At 42.3% G+C, this 17,618-nt stretch overlaps 1 protein-coding gene across 4 annotated transcripts in view; it reads right to left on the bottom strand.

Annotated features, from left to right (window-relative positions):
- The window catches only part of esyt2b (extended synaptotagmin-like protein 2b), a 28,333-nt gene that overhangs the window by 4,041 nt on the left and 6,674 nt on the right, over positions 1 to 17,618 (bottom strand). For 2 of the 4 annotated variants that reach the window (XM_052054093.1, XM_052054096.1), the window contains exons 6-17: positions 17,010 to 17,099; positions 13,079 to 13,134; positions 9,858 to 9,978; positions 9,104 to 9,280; positions 8,936 to 9,018; positions 8,617 to 8,665; positions 7,446 to 7,535; positions 7,285 to 7,380; positions 6,359 to 6,460; positions 3,406 to 3,483; positions 926 to 1,012; positions 692 to 841 (exon numbers count right to left, since the gene is read on the bottom strand). In XM_052054093.1, coding sequence (XP_051910053.1) covers positions 692 to 841; positions 926 to 1,012; positions 3,406 to 3,483; positions 6,359 to 6,460; positions 7,285 to 7,380; positions 7,446 to 7,535; positions 8,617 to 8,665; positions 8,936 to 9,018; positions 9,104 to 9,280; positions 9,858 to 9,978; positions 13,079 to 13,134; positions 17,010 to 17,099 — 1,179 coding nt within the window. Of the gene's footprint in view, positions 1 to 691; positions 842 to 925; positions 1,013 to 3,405; positions 3,484 to 4,763; positions 4,821 to 6,358; positions 6,461 to 7,284; positions 7,381 to 7,445; positions 7,536 to 8,616; positions 8,666 to 8,935; positions 9,019 to 9,103; positions 9,281 to 9,857; positions 9,979 to 13,078; positions 13,135 to 17,009; positions 17,100 to 17,618 lie in introns of all 4 variants that reach the window. The other 2 variants (XM_052054094.1, XM_052054095.1) reach the window with 2 other exon arrangements.

Genomic DNA, 17,618 nt, shown 5'->3' with positions numbered 1-17,618 from the left:
ATTTATTTTGGCCTCGTGTAATTATGCGGTGGAAAGGCCCCGGGAGCAGTACAATGACTCATTACTTCAAACAGCACTACTGTTCATGTTGCTAATAGTGAAAAATGCAAGTCACCGACAAACCTCACCCAAATTGTGTATAATTAACTGTATTAGTAGTTTGAACCACAAATACATCACCAACTATGATCCCAAAACAGTTGAATTAGTCATTTTAAATTGATCTTATGACATTAGCCTTGCATAGACTTTTTAAGAGCCACTCAACGGGGCAAAAGACACTTCGTAGCTTTTAGCTCTGCCCTGCCATAAAAATCTTGACCTCTCAGTCATTTCAACACACTCCCTGGGCACCAAATACTACTTTCCGATTCAGTCATGGCTTTGGTGCCTTTACACTATTGTGGCATCTTAGGTCAGTGGTCCCCAAGCAATGGGTCACGGACCAGTTCCGGTCCGTGGGTCATTTGGTGCGGCCCGGCACCAAATGACCAAACAAAACTTATTTATTGCTCTATTGTGACAGACTATTTTCATGTTGCTAAATAACAGTGGGCAGGCTACGTGGCTGAATTTTCAAAATATGTCGACATGCATATTAAAGTAAAGTCCTCAAAATGCCGGCCCCTCCACAGTCTTGTTTTAGAGACTATAGTTGGTTTAAAATGTACGTGCACTGGACCAGTTTTACCCGCAAGGCCATTTTAAATCTGATGCTGGAGCTGGGACCAGAGTTCTTGAGCGGGAAGCACTGCGTCAGCGTCATGTCCTCTTCGGCCAGAAGGCCGCTCAGAGGTACGGTCAGATTACCCAAGGTGCACTTGCTCTTCTCATCTTTCACCTGCACAGAGAAGCAGGAAATGACATCAGAGAATTTCATTCAAAAATTGGTGCAAAGGTATAAAACCCCAAAACTTTCTCATACCTCCACCTCTAGCTCCTGCCTCCTGGGATTGTGGACCAGAAATGAGAAAGAATCCTCCCATAAAGGCTCCTTGGTCTTGTAGCGGACCTTTCAGAACAGGCAGGAAGTTTTTTCTTCAAAAGTGCAGCAAATTAGAGTGCTAATGTAGAGTTGTAACAGTTAATTCGAAAGGCTTCATTAAAACACTTTCAGGTGAATCTGCACAATCTAAGTAGATCCACACTTTGAAAACTGCCTTCACAATAATAACAGCTCGGGAGGCCACGATCGCATAAAAATGATCTTACGTACAATGACCGGTCACAACATTTCAAGTAATAAGAATGATGAATAAAAATATTCACTTTTCTGTTGTAAATTGCCTTTCAAAGAGCCCTAGGGCATGTGGCACGCTAGCACATATGATCACACGATGACATGATGGCACACACAACATCTTGAAGCCAGGTACACAAGATGACGATTTTAAAAGAGTGACTATCGGCAAATTAGGCGGCCCTACTTACAGTATGACCACACGTTCAGACAGTGACACGAGGCCATAGAGTGGTACCGCTACTTATGAAATTAATTGGTTCTGGAAGAAATTTCTCAACTAGAAAATTTTGGAAGTTGAGACGCGTTTTCCATGTAAATGCCCTAATCCGTTCCAAGCACCCCCTAAAATTCAGACATAAATGTTTTCTAAAGCATAAAAATGCATCAAATATACCGTACTGCTGTTTTGTAAAGAACTGATCCAGGAAAGTTTGCTTTTGTCTGCTTTTAACAATCCTTCGAAAATGTCTAAGGCAAACATTAGCATAGTGAGCGATCGCCGGACTGGTGAACACTTTTTCTGGGTGAATCATATTCACGCAAAACCATTGGAACACGTCCTGGGCGAATGATGAGGACGCTGCATCGACATCTAACTATCTATCTACAGACACAGACACATACGGTATTCAATTCAATTCAAATGTATTTATAGAGCACTTTCGAACAGCAATCGCTGCATACAAAGTGCTGTACATGGAGCAATTTAACACATACGATAAACAGTAGAACAAATCGGTAACAAAGACGGTAGAAAGCACCGAACAGTAAAAAAGTCGAATGCCAAAGAATACAAGTGAGTTTTGAGGAGGGATTTGAAGATGGGCAGCGAGGAGGCTTGCCGAATGTTCAGTGGGAGGTCATTCCAGAGAGAGGGACCAGCAACAGAAAAGGTTCGATTCCCTCTGAGCCTCAGTTTAGTTTTTGGTATTTCTAATAATGTCTGGTCCACAGACCTGAGGCGGCGGGCAGGTGTGTAGGGGCGGATGAGCTCAGAGAAGTAAGGTGGCGCGAGATTATTCAGAGATTTGAAAACAAAGAGGAGGATCTTGAAAATAACTCTAAAATGTATGGGGAGCCAGTGAAGGGATGCCAGAGTAGGAGTTATGTGCTCCCTCTTATGAGTACCAGTCAAGAGGTGGGCAGCGGCATTCTGGACCAGCTGAAGGCGCTGGTCTGGCTTACTCCAAAGTAAAGGGAATTGCAGTAATCGAGCCGGGATGTGACAAAGGCATGAATTACTGTCTCAAAGTGGTCATGAGAGAGGAGAGGTTTTACTTTGGCCAGCTGTCGAAGGTGAAATAAGCTGGATTTAACAATTGCACCAATTTGCCGGTCAAGTTTGAAATCACTGTCCAGTTTAAGGCCCAAATTTGAGACTTTTGACTGAAGATAAGGAGACAGGGGGCCCAAGTCTACAGGATGGGATGTACAAGGGCCACTGGGACCAAAGAGTATCACCTCTGTCTTATTTTCATTGAAATTCAAGCAATGTTGTGCCATCCAGGTTTTGATTTCTTCCAGGCAGGATAAAAGTGGCCTCAATGAGAAAGCGTCTTTTTTGCTATGTGGGACATAGATCTGCCAGTCATCTGCATAGCAGTGGAAGGGAATAACATGTTTCCTTAAGATGGAACCCAGTAGACCCGGTAGAAGTCCCTCTTAGCCAATGGGACACCAGGATGATGCTAGGTAATAGCCAATGACAGAAATGCTATAAGTATGTTGTGTTCTGGAAACTCAGAGATGCAAATAGCAGCCCATCCTGTATTTTTACCTTTCGTAGCTTGAAATTGATTTCGTAACAACAGGCAATAATTTCCTGTTGAGGCTGTTCGTAACTTGAATGAAGAGACGTTCGTAAGTAGAGGTACCACTGTATAATGAAACGCACAACATGCAGACTGGCAAAGAGCTGATAGCCAGACGCTAACCTGAGTTTACAACAGCCAACTCTAAACTCTCATTCGCTGACTCCCACGTCACTCACCAGGCCAGGCCCCACCTTATAAATCCACACACACTCGCAGATATTACAGGGTGGAAAGTGAAGACCTCAAACGGACATGGCGAGCTGTTGTAAAACTTCAACATGCACTCGAGCATACATACATAAAACATAATCAATATCTCAAACACAGCAGGCCGAAGGCAAGACCCACCTTGCTCTCTTGCGTTTTGTGCCCGACGGTTAATTGGACAAAAGGGCTTGGCTCACTGCTGCTGCTCTTCTTTGCCGACTATGAGAAGAGAGGAAATTTATATCAAGACGTTCATGCTGCAATTCTGCGATTGTATGTCTTACGAATAACCACCCGCCCTTACACATGCAAGACGACAGTCCCGTATTTTCATGCAAGATCTGAGAGGTTTTCCATAAATAATAGATGCTCAACAAGCCCTACGCATTATATATTCTACCTTATCTTAATGTAAATGATAATGCACAAAAAGCTAAGGGACATACTGTTGTGGAGCTAAGTAATGGTGTTAACCCTATACAGGTCATAATTCAAAAATATTGGGCATATGAACATAATGAAACTGTAGAATTTATTTTAAAATATTTAGTTGAATAACATTTAGATTAGGTTTTATTGAAAAATATTAATACCATTAAAACATATTTCAATACAATATTTAAACATTTTGAATGTAAAACTATGCAGAAGTATAATGTATAATTTTTAAGGCTGAATTTTTAAAAAATAATTTGGAAAATGTATGTACCGTATATGCACAATCATTTTGGGAAAAATATTTGGGTATGAAGTTACATGTTTTCAAGTTGATCAGTTTAGACTTTAAAAATACATAATTCATCATGTCTCGCTTCATTATAAAAATGAAGATGTTTAACTGGTAAATATTTGCACAATCACAAAATATTCCCATAAATATTTGGCCATTGAAATTGTTTTGACACTCCATTCCATTTCAAATTCTTTAAGAGGACAATCACGATGTTGTGACAATACAGTGATCCCTCGCTATTTCGCGGTTCGTTTATCGCGGCTTCAGTGCATCGTGGATTTTTTCAAACATATTCATAAAAAAATCATCATATACATGGAGTACAGTACTGTATATGTTGCTCTATGTGACTCGCTGTTGTTTTGCTGATTTTCGCAGCTTCTCGCGGACCGTTTGCAGACTTGGAAAAAAAAAGACATTTTTTATTCAATTAAATATGTTAATTGGTCACTACTACGCGGATTTTCGTTTATCTCGGGTGGTTTTGGTCCCCATTAACCGCGATAAACAAGGGATTACTGTACTATTATTGAAGATACCTTAAAAAGACACTTGAATACGTAATTACTGCCAAACCAAGGACCAAAGCGTTACAATTTAGTGCGGCGAGTCAGCTAGATTGAAAACAATGCAAACAAAAGTTGCGTGTCAACCACGTGAGTGCGTAAAACTATGAAAGCATGCCAGATGACATCACGCATGCATATCACAACTCCTCAACACAGTGCAGCAGCGCGCGGGCCCCGCGGTGTCATGTTCACGTTACCTTTAAGACCTTAAAGACCTGCTTCAACCCGTCACAGGTGAAATCGGACAGGTTGTTCTTTTCAAGCCAAAGAGGAGATTTTTCAGGGGAGACAAATAGAAACATTACACCCGACTGTTAGCAGGATGGAAGTTGGGAAAATGTATCCAAAAAAGATGAACGATATGAATCTGGAGGGGAGTGCAGGGAGGGACCGCTTTTAGACAAGCTCGTCTTGCTGACAGCCAGTCTAACAACATGTCCACTGACTCTTTCCTGTTATAAATCAGCCTTGACAAGTAATACAGTCATAAAAAAAAGATAACAGGGATCCTTCATTGAAAGTTAAAGCACAACGTCCGCGTTGTGACACTAACTATGGCTAATTCTATTCTGCACTTCCAATGTTTTAATCTGGCAACATGGGGATCCAAGCAGTTGTCTCCGAGTCAAAGCAAGGGTTCAAATCTCGGCTGTGGCTTTTATTGCACATTCCAAAAATAGGAATTTAAAGGTGATGATAAAAGTTTATTTCATGGACTCCATCTAGTGGCACCCGAAAGACTCATAGCTCGTCACGATTCAATTGTATTTAACTTTGTACTAAGTTCACTACATTTGCATGTTGTCATGTGTGCGTGATGGTAGTGGACACTCAAAAAAAAAGGGGGGAGGCAGGAGAACCAGGGCGTACTGAACAAAAATGTTTTTAAAAAAGGGATACAGTGGACAAACTAAATCCATTCATCTATTTTCTGATCCGCTTTATCCTCACAAGGATCGCAGTGGGTGCTGGAGCCTATCACAGCCGTCTTCGGGCAGTTGGCGGGGGACACCCTGAACCAGTTGCCAGCCAATCGCAGGGCACACAGAGATGAACAACCTTTCGTACTCACACTCACGCCTAGGGACAATTTGGAGTGTTCAATGAACCTCTAACACGTGCTTTTGGAATGTGGGAGGAAACCGGAGTACCGGCAGAAATCCCACGCAGGCCCAGGGAGAACATGCAAACTCCACACGGGAAGGCCGGAGCCAGGATCGAACCTACAACCTGTACACTGTGAGGTCTATGCGCTAACCACTTGACGCCCAAACTAAATCCAAAACACAAATGAAGACCTGAAAAACCGCAATGAACCAAAGTAACGAGTGTTAGCGAGTCAACCACACAGTGCAGAGGTACCGGGTTCGATTCCTGCTCCGGCCTTCCTGTGTGGAGTTTGCATGTTCTCCCCGGGCTTGCGTGGGTTTTCTCTGGGTACTCCAGTTTCCTCCCACATTCCAAAAACATGCATGGCATGCTAATTGAACACTCCAAATTGTCCCTGGGTGTGATTGTGAGTGTGAATGGTTGTTCGTCTGTGTGTGCCCTGTGATTGGCTGACAATTGGTTCAGGGTGTTCCCCGCCTACTGCCCGAAGACGGCTGGGATGGGCTCAAGCACCCGCCGAGACCCTTGTGAGGATAAAGCGGATCGGAAAATGGATGGATGGATTCTCAATCTTGTTATTTTACCATCAGTATTAATACCGACTGCTTATGGTCACTCCAAGCCAACCGATTAGTCAGCAGGCCGTGCCGCCAAAACACAACCGACATGCTCAACCACTCACGCCGATGGTGCGATACTGCGAGCTGTTGCTCTCGCAAAACACCAGGCCAGATGCTCGCCTCTCGCTTAAATTGCCGCAACCTAAGCTGCCGCTGAAGATGCTCTTGGGAGGGAGGAGAGGATGAGAGGCAATGAGTATAAAGAGGTGTGACTTTAAATAAATAAATAAATAACATTGAAATCCAGTAGATATAAAAAGTCTACACACCCTTGTTCAAATGCCAGGCTTTTGTCATGCAATAAGGTAATATAATTTCTTTTTTTTTCATGACCTATTACCTGTATAATTCAATAAATAAAATATCCAAACAACTGATACAATGTGGTTGCACAAGTGTGTACACCCTAATTTTAACTGAAGATTTGAATAAACCCATTGGTAATCATTGTTACCGATGGGTTCACTGATTACACGCAGCTCACCACCATTTAAAGTGGCTCCCATGAACCCCAAATTAGGCTCAACTCATTTTGCAGTAATTTGTAGCACAAAATTGAATTTGTGTTGTTTTTTTTTTCTCTGTGTATTACCACTGAAATTAAAAAAAAAAAAACTATAAAATATGCCCGAATGTGACTGTTCACCATTTATGGCCGATTTGGGATTTTCTTTTTTATAAACGGTGCTCAAGCATTTCAAATGCTGGCTCAGCCAGAAGGAAACATAAATTTGATCTTCAATCTGTTTTGAAAAGGTCGCCTTGAAGCAAAAGTACATCCAGACAATTAAGATGCCGATAGTCAAGAACGGGAGAGGGGATTGCATCACGCGGGTTCACGTGGAGTTCAGTCGTCACGGAAACCAAGGACAAAACCAGCAAACTCTAGAGGAAACGTAAGCCTTGTGGTAACACTAACCCATGCCCTGTATTTGAACAAGTGGGCATCGCCTACTCAACTGGTGTGTTTATGTATGACTTTTCTTACCGGCAGGTTCTTCGCCGAATCCAAATAGACGACCAGCAGTGCCGACGACAGGCCGTCATTGGCCAGACTCCTATCTGCTCGCACGCTCCGCAGCACCTGATTGATCCGAGACAAGGCCGGATCAAACGTTGGGAAATGAACGGCCCCAGATGGTCACGTACCTGCTCCAACTTCTCCGACGTGGATAGCAGAGACAGCCACTCCAGTTTCAAGTGGAGCTTCCCGGTTGGCGCCTCCTCGAGGTCGAACCACTGCCGAGCCACAAAAACATCTTTGGGATCAATCAAGTCGTTTGACTTAACAAACACATTCAGCCAAGACGCTCCGTTACTCGCTCGAACAACCCAGGAAACAAACTTAACTCCTGCCCAAAATTCTAAGAATCTCTCAGAGGGTCTCTCTCAAAATGTCTTGGTCCAGATGACATTTTGAATCATTGCGGAAAGCACAAAAATAATCAAGCCACATCTTTGAACAGAAACGGTGTAGCAACACACACTACTCAGAGGAATATATTCTTTATCCTCTGCAAAAGAGTGACTGAATATTCTTGCAGCTTATTGGGGTGTTGTGAGTGTCTTTTTCATGGATGTCTTTTGTGTAGTATCTAGTGGTGGTCAATTTAACCAAACAAGTGATGCATAACCTGTTTCATTCTTTACAATGTGTTTAATAATAGAAAAGGAACCAAAGCCCAGAACATTCCCAGAGATATTTTTCCAATATTTCAAAACTCTGCATTTTCTTACGAGAGGATCACTTGTACTTCTTGGAATGTGTAGTTCTTGGAACGCAAAAATCCTACCCCAAAGATTTCTGGAAAGACTCTCAAGACTATTATCCTCAAGTAGGGTCTTCTTTTGGCCTTGATAACATACACAGGAACTAAATTTAAACAATAGTTCCGGCAATTCAAACGTATAAAAAAAAGTCCTAGTTCAGAAGGGTACGATTAACCGCGCTGCATCAAGTGCGGTTAATGTCCTAAATAAATTGAGCGCTTTCTTTCACAATTCAACTTAGCCATTTCTGCCAGAATTCAGCTCAGGCATTTTTCATTGTGATGGTTCCAGGCAAAACAGTTGAGTCAAAAAAAAGAAAAAAAAGCAGACTGTAGGCGGATTTAGCTGCCTCTGCTCCATTATTCCCTCTGGTCTATTCAAAGCCGACTGGCTGTCCATTAATGCTCACTCACAAACACACACACACACACACACAAGCGGGGTATCTCAACACATTTGCTGATGTTGTGAAACTGATCCTGAAAAGACATCAAAGCGCATAGTATGAAACTGAAAGGAGGGGAAGAAGGAAACCACAGCAGGCACTCACCTCGTCCACCTTCTGTTCTTTGTGGAGTTCAGTCATATCGATCAACAGACTGCGGGCGACCAAAAAAAAGTTATCAGGTGTCTTCAGTCAGTCTTCATTTTGGTTTCAAATGGCCATTTTAGGGTCTGTTTAGTTATTTCCAAGTGTCTTTTTAAAAAAATTAACCACACCAGATTTTTGCTCTCAAATCTTAATCACTTATGCCAGACAAACGGCTGATGAAAATTTGCAAAGACAGAAAATCAGTTTTTGCGACTGGCCGCAGCACGCCAGCGATAATTGACAAACATCATGACGTGATAAACGAGAGGAAACCCACCTTCCCAGGAAATCGTCTTTGTCGGGATCCTCGTCGAACAACTCGATCTCGAGATGCTGACCCGAGTGCTCGTAAACCAAAGCCTGACGAGGACAATTACTGTTTACTATCGGTGCAAACAGCCGACGAGCACCTTTCATAAAAAAACACAACTCTGCAACTTGTCACCTCGTAAACTTCGTTCCATTTGGGGTGGAGGGTCTCCTTGATTGTCTTGCTCTGAAAGAGTTGATTGCCAATCTGCAGGATGCCGTATGGGTCCGACTTGCCCTTGATGAGCCCGCCCAGGAATTTATCCTTCCCCTCCAGATCCTGGGCTTCCAAAAAGTGAATCCGTAGCACTCCCTTCGAAGGTGTGATGAACACATGACAGATGAATGGAGTCATTGTAATTGTGTGTCTCGTTTCTAGGCTCCACTCATTATGTTTTAGTTTTTTTGAACCACAAAAACATGGCATGATTGTCAAGGAAGAAGCAGACTTTCACAAAGATAGGAAACAGACTGCTGGTAATGATTAATCGGGGCATTCACTTGCTACACCATTTCACTGCATTTTAGTTACAGTGGCTCTCCACGCTTTGCTTTCTACTTATCAAATTATTCATTTATTCATTCATTCATTCATCTTCCGAACCGCTTGATCCTCACTAGGGTCGCGGGGGGTGCTGGAGCCTATCCCAGCTGTCTTCGGGCAGTAGGCGGGGGACACCCTGAATGGGTTGCCAGCCAATCACAGTGCCTTATCAAATTATAAAATATGTAATGTTACATTGCCGTTCACAGGCAATTTAAATTTGGAATTACAGCAAAACCAGTAATGGTCGGCCACTCATTAAAACTAGTCACCAAATCCCGCAGACTGCACAACCAATCACCGATTCCCACACGGTTCAAGGAGTTCGACGACATTCCTCCGGTACCTTCGGCATGGGGAAGCGAAGCTGGGCGAGTTCCACGTCTCCAACCAGCGGGATGGTTATCCGGTTAGGTAAGACCAGATAGGATGAGATGATATCTTGAATCAGACTGTCAGAAAGGCCGCTGCGAGGAAAGCAATGCAAACAGAAGGCCTTGCATCATTTATCAACAAGATGGCGAAGAAGCACACCCCCTGGGTTATAAATATTTTTCTCTAATCTCATTTTAGGTCGGGCACGAGGGCTCTAGCCGACGATTTTCCATCTGCAAGGGATCATAACCCTGAAAAAAAATGTCTTCAAACTGAAATGGCTGATCAGCTGTGTGTTTCACAGTATAGGTCCTATTTTCATGTTTGGTTGTACTCTTATGATGGACATGTGTGCCAAATGACATGTCAGTCGGGTGCAACCAAGACCTTTAAAATCCATAGATACCGTTTTCACCAGGATACGCGTTTACCAATTTTGACGAAAAAGAAGGAACAAACTGCCCTCAACAGGGTGCTTGCGCAATGATCAAAACTCAAATTCTTCGCAGTTTAGCATCATGCATCAACTGAGTACATAATAATCACGTTTGGGCGCACCGAAAAACATTCAATTTTCTCAAAAGGCGACAGTGCGCCCTATAATCCGATGCGCCTTATATAAAGAGCCTGTAAATCTCTTTATTTCCCATTGAGTTGTTTCCCTGTACGTGTTCCTATGCCATCTAGTGATTATTATTGGCAGGGATCAATTGTAACCCAAATGGCTCCTGCCCAACACTAATTGACATGTGCAGTCACCAAGACACACTGAAACGGACAACTACTTTGTGAGCTCTGCGCAGCCATGATGAAAAAAAGAGAATACCAAAGGCGTTGTTGACTAAACGAAGGAAGGACTACAAGCAAGACCTCTAAGGATATTTCGCCCCTTGTGGATGTGAGCCCACAAAGTTTGTGTGCCTTTTTGTTGACTCGATTGTCTTCATAACTTTTGTTTTTCATTTCTTGTTTTATAATGCCATTTGGATTTATATGTTTCATGTCCGTGTTTGTGACCAGTTCCAATGGCTTTGTTAAAGCTACAGCGGTCACGAAGACTCTAAAATAAAATAAAGCTGTTTTGTATTGTATTGTATTCCCTTCCAGTCAGGACAGATTTAATGTGGCTTCGAGGGTCACTCCATCTTAGCGGCACACCCTGGCTGCAATTAATTGCTCGCTCAAAAATGCTCTTGAGGCTATGAAAAAAAAAAGAAAAGAACTTTGGTTCCCAGACAGTGATTGGGCAATTTGCTATTCCAAGCACACTTCCAAGCAAGGGTTAATCCCTTTCAGGGATAGCGGTTACTACAGTGGACATCTCATCAGCTATTAGGTTACAGGGTGCCTGAAAGGATTAAATGTAGCGCCAATATGTACAACACTTTATGATGAAATCTGCTGGAATAGCAAATGCAAGAAAAAGCGCAGTCAGATCAAGCAAAGAGAGGTTGCATTAGTTTACTTTTTTTTCTTCACTTAAAAGCTCAAAAAGAGCAAACTGGTTACTCATCCAAATACTGTATTGATCTTTAAAATGTCCCATGCCTCTGATTGATTTGATAAATAAGCAAGGGCCGAAATGTCAAACTACGTAAATGTCAACAGTTAGCCTTTATTCACAGCTAACTAACATGAGAAGGACAAAGGTTTGGAATATCAATTGAGTCCATTTAGTTACAACGATCGGTTTCCGCCCATCTGTTGCCAAGGTAACGGCAGGGCAAAGGTGACTGGCTGGGACTGGTGATTTTCTTGCGGGGTTTGTCACGAATTCTGCCTAGCAACAGCAGATCATTCTCTTGGTTAAGGCTTGCAACTATTTCATTATTTATTTAGCATTCTGAAGTTCTCTTTATATTTTAAAATTGATTGTGGGTTTTTTTGTCATGTATTGTGTTTATTTAATTAATTCATGCCATTGATATATATATATACATACACATATATATACTTCAAAGGCATGAAATATATAATATATATTTAAATGAAATTATTTAAATATCAAATCTCACCACAAATAGCACCCCATGGTGGGCCATCTCCCTCTGTTAAAACAACTGGACCACCGAAGTCATAAAGACATTGCTACGTTATTAACTGAGCACATGTTGCACAATAACATTGCGACCACGTGCGGCGCAGCCAGCTGATGCTGTCTGTCTGATTTCATCACCGCGACCTCTCCTTCACCGGCCAACACCTCCTTTCACGTGACCGCTCCTCCACCACAACAACCACACACACACACACACACAAGTATTGTATTGCTACGTTGATCTATTTTTTCACCCTCACAAAGGACATCACAAAAGGGCAGCAAGTACTTTTGTGCCAACATGTCTCCCTTTCTCAGAGATGGCAAAAGTTATATTACCGATTTGGCTCATGTAGTTGAGTAAAAGCAACAAAAAAAAAATTCAACATAAACAAACAAAAAAAATACACTTTGATATCTCTTTTTAATTGTAGGGACTAATTGTAAAAAAATAAAAAATAAATCAGTAAAATAAATACACATCCCGGTTTCTGAAAAATCTATTTAATTACTAAACTTAATTTCCAAACTAAATATTCGTACGTTGTTCCTTCCCACAACTAGCCATGAGGACAGTGCAATCTATGACTCCAAAAGAAAAAGCTTATTGGAACTGTTCGGGGGGGAACATTGAAGTGACATATTGTAATACCTAACAAGCAATTGTTGGTGTCTTTTTCATATTGTTTCATACATTTGGTGTAAGGCCTTCAGTGGGCTTTCTAGAGACTAAAATGGGGCCCCTGTCTCATGGTAAAAACAAGACAGCTTCAGGTTTATGCAAGCCCAAGTTTTTAAGAGCCTTTTTACGGCAAATTTACGAAATCTCATTCAATAAATCTGACCGCAAGGAGTGGGAAATATGTAATAAGGTTCGGTAGGTTCACACCGCCTTTCTGAGAAATAAGATTTTTAAAGTTTTTTTTGTGTGTGTGTGTGTGTTTCGGACTGCAAAGGAAGGTTCTTCATTTTCATCCTTTAACGAGTAACTGCATTAGACTCCTTAATTGACATCCACTGATTTGCTCATTAGCTTGTAATTTCCCAACCGCAGAAGGGGAGATTCTGTGCAGCTATTATCTCACTTGAAAAAAGGGAGAAAAACAAACAAACTTTCATTTCGCGATTCTTAGGTGACAAGCAAATTGCCTTACGTGAGCCCAGGAATGTCAAGTACGTTCGTGAGGCCCGTCCAGTTGACGTCGAGAAGCTGCGATAAAGAACAGACGAGAGGGTGTTTTAATTGAATCGCACATTTCCATTCACAACTTGACTCCACACTGCCCAACAAGCCCTGTGGATCTGCCGTATAATGAAAAGCGGAACGTGAATCAATAAATCAAGGCTTACGTGGATAGCAAGCTGCGACGGATCATTGACTACATGCATTTATTATTCATGGCCACGAGTCAGACTTTTTTCAGCTTGCTCAGTTAATCAAAAAGCCATCCAAACACAAGTGTTGATCCCAAGGGATTCGTTCGCAGGCCAGCTGGGAGACGTAGTCCCTCCAGCATGTCCTGGGTCATCTCTGGGCGGCCTCCTCCTGACGGGATGTGCCTAGAACACCTCACCAGGAAGCAGCAACTCTTGAGTATCTCCAGGATGACCGAGCTTCTCTAAAGCTCGAAGGGAGAGCCCGAACACCCTGCGACAAACCGATTTGGAGTCCGCATCACAGCAGACGCCGCGCCGATCTCATGCTCCATTCTGCTCTCACCCGTGAATGAGACCTTATGGTACTCAAACTCCTCTCCTTTGCGTAGAATCTCATATCAGACCTGGAGAGGGCACTCCACCCTTTTTCTAACTGAGGACCATGGTCTCAGATTTTAGAGGTGCTGATTTCCATCCGAATCGGTTCACACTCACCTTTTTTATGAAGTACAATATTAAGTGCTATTTTTTTGTTTGAATCACAATTTTGTTGTTGTTTTTTGGTGGAGGAGGAGGTGGCAGCACGGTGGTCGACTGATTAGCGTGTCGGCCTCACAGAGGTGCAGGTTTCGATTCCGTCTCCGGCCTTCCTGTGTGGAGTTTGCATGTTCTCCCCATGCATGCATGGGTTTTCTCCGGGTACTCCAGTTTCCTCCCACATTCCCCAAACATGCGTGGCAGGCTGAATGAACACACTAAATTGTCCATAGGTGTGAGCACGAATGGTTGTATGTCTATGTGTGTCCTGCGATTGGCTGGCAACCAGTAGAGGGTGTACCAAAGACAACTGGGATAGGCTCCAGCACACCCCCGCGACCCTTGTCAAGATAAGCAGAGCAGAAAATGGATGGATGGATGGATGGATGGATTATTGCTGTTGGCAGGCTGGCCTGCAATTAGCAGGAGTCCACTGTGTTGGACATTTCCATTAATTGAGTTAGAAACATAATGACGGAATGAATTGAAATCTGAATATCAAGGCATCACTGTAACATCAATCCATCCATTTTCCGATCTGCTTTATCCTCACAAGGGTCGCGGGGCGTGCTGGAGCCTATCCCAGCCATCCTGGGCAGTTGGCGGGGGACACCCTGAACTGGTTGCCAGCCAAACGCAGGGCACACATAGACGAATAACCATCCATGCTCACACTCACGCAGAGGGACAAAATGAGTGTTCAATCAATCTGCCATGCATGTTTTTGGAATGTGGGAGGAAACCGCAGCACCCGGAGAAAACCCAAATAGCCATGGGAAGAACATGCAAACTCCACACAGGAAGGCCAGAGCCGGGATATGACCCACTGTGAGGTCGACGCTCTAACCCAGGGGTCCCCAAACTTTTTCCTGTGAGGGCCACATAACTTTTCCCTTTTCTGATGGGGGTCCGGTGTCAGTTTGTAACATCAACGATCGTAGGGGAGCTTAAAAAATGTATTGTTTCCCAGAAAGCCACACATAACCAAATAACCCTTTCCAGGTTCTTTACAGAAAAAAAGTCAGGAAACAAATAATAACAGTATTAATGAAATAAATAATAACTAAATAACCCTCTGAGTTCTTCACAGAAAAAACAGGAAATAAATAATAACGAAACAACTCTCTCTCTCCAACTCAACTGCCATGATGTCCCAAATGAAGCACCCAGTGAATTTTTACAACTCTGCTGTGATCTCCTTTGGCTGCAGTGTATGAGCCAGATCCATAAGTGGGGCAGTGGGGCACACATTCTCACGTGGAAACATCTGCTTAAATTATTAAAAACATCTGTCGCAGCCCTCCCTGGGGTCTCATTAACATATTGAGTGCAAGGCTATGATGAACAAAATCCAATTGATAAACGTCCTCTAGGGTGGAGCTTGTTCAGAAGATAACACTGATGGAGACATACAGACGAAATGTTGCCAATAAAGTCTTCACACTTGAACCGACTTTGCATGATTTGCTTTATGAACCCACCCTAAAAACCCCATCCTCAACATATGCTGCCACTGCAGTATCCATGTCAGGGGGCATCTATTTTGGCCAATAACACCTAACGCCCGTCCTATCAGATGAAATTCACATCTCAACTGCCCTCGGGCTCACATTGCTAACAAAACACAATCAAACCGAGAAAACAGGTGAGCTGTGACATTGTCAATGCGAGCCCAAGGGGACGCAAATGTAAACAAGTAAAAGTGGAATTCATCCAAACATCCTTTCGAATTTCAGTGAGATAAAGTCAAAGATGATGTTTTGTTTGACTTTTGCGACATTTTTTCCAGTACATTTGGGTCGCTCACTACTTCAGATGCATTTGACTGTGTTACCTCCATGCTCATGTATGTTTTCCTATATTCAGATTTATTTTACGTTATTATGTCAACATACACACCGATAAAATCTCTTTACAGTGGATAATGACCGCACTGATCCACGAGACCTCTTAAGGTCCGGAAATTTCGTTTGCCACTCACACCTTTTATGGCTCACTGCAAAGAAGAAGCACATGCCGCATTGCTTTTACGTGACTGACATTCCTGGGTATACAGATGAAGAATTGATTGAAATGCATCGTGTTGAGCAAGCTTTAGTAATTTAGTGCTTCCGAGTCACAGGTGTGAGGAAAAAGCCAACTAAGTAGGGCTGCCTATTAAAAGCTTTGCTTTACAGCTCCACTGGGTGCCCCCATTTGCTGTAAATCGGTCAAAAGTGTGGATTTTTATAACCCAGCGAGGTGGTTAACGCTGTGTCGGAAGAGCAAAGAGAAATTAAACTAGATCGTGTGGCTGTGAGAAATAAAAGGAACTGCAGCACAGAAGCTGCAATGAGCTCCAGGACAGTGAGACAAGCTTGGCTGAAATATCATATTTCATGGCATCCAATTATGTCACATACACTCCCCAGGCACTCTATTAGGGACACCTGCGCAATTTTATTAAATGCAGAGAGTGGATCACCCCAAAAGTGGAAAGATTTCCTGTTCAATATTTCAATAGTTGAAAAACAATATTTATTAATCTTACTTTGATATCTACATTTTGCAATCTTATTTATTATGTTTTATTTAAATATTACAACATATATATAATTGCATTATATATGAAGTAATATTAATTTCTGTTTTATTATAATCAGTATGTATTATTTATTTATACAGTAGTGTTTTATTGAGAAAAATATGACTCTACAGTGTTATACTTTATTTAAAAAAAACATAATAATAATAATAATAAGATGAATAGATAAGTAGAAGGTCAAGAATAAAGCAGTTTGCACATCTTGAAAGAGAGATTTCTTCTAAGATAAATATGCTGCAGTCATATTAGTCGTTCTTCGGAAGGGATAAAGAATATACGGATTTGAAAATTGGTTATTGTCTACGTGTGTTGCTTTAATGTTTGTGTTCGAACATCCATTGTTGAAAGGACGATAAGTACCGCGACATCTATGCTAGTTTCACACTCTGGACTGGTCACTAGCCAATCATAGAGCATATAACCTTATGGACAATTCTTCAATCAACCTGACATGCATGTTCTTGGAAAGTGAAAGAAAGCCGCAGGATTTGGGATTCATCCCCAGAACCTCGTAGGTGTGATGCAGATGTGTTAATCACTACTCACCCTGCTGGCCCTTTAAATACACAATCATATATCACACTTACAGGCTTCTTGAGGAAGAAGAGAGAAAGCGCTCCGACGAGAGGCATGTCGCCCAGCAACGGCTCCATCAGCACACGCAACACGCCGTGAATCTGAGGGATTACAACAGGAACATGTCAACACACACACACACAAACACACACTCCCCCTGTCGGTTGGAAACTCAATCCCGGCATCATCCTCCACCTTCTCATTCATAACATACTGAGATAATTATGGGAGATTAAAAGACTGCCGGTTCTTTCGAGGACCCTAGCTGCTGTCATTGACCCCAGGCAAGTACAGATGCGTGTTTTTACTCTCTACTTTGCGAATTTCAAAATGTTAATAATATAATATTGCTGCACAGCGTCAATGTGGCAATCACAATGGCAACTGAAACTTAATTTCGTGAACTGTGGCCATCCTATTAGCATCCTAAGAGAATTGAATATATGGAAATTGAGTTCATGGTATATTATGTAGTTAAAAGTTTCTTTGATTCATCAAGACATGTCATTTATTTACCACTTGGTGAAATTTTGGTTGAAATAAGGTACCGCTATGATATCATTAGCATGAGTACCACAATTTTGCTGCTAAAAATGCTATCCTCGGAGCCCGGCGTAACA

Source organism: Hippocampus zosterae, chromosome 20, assembly GCF_025434085.1.
Source record: "Hippocampus zosterae strain Florida chromosome 20, ASM2543408v3, whole genome shotgun sequence".
Lineage (NCBI taxonomy): Eukaryota > Metazoa > Chordata > Actinopteri > Syngnathiformes > Syngnathidae > Hippocampus > Hippocampus zosterae.
Note: the sequence above shows the minus strand (reverse complement) of the source record. Positions and strands in the feature narration are given on the sequence as shown.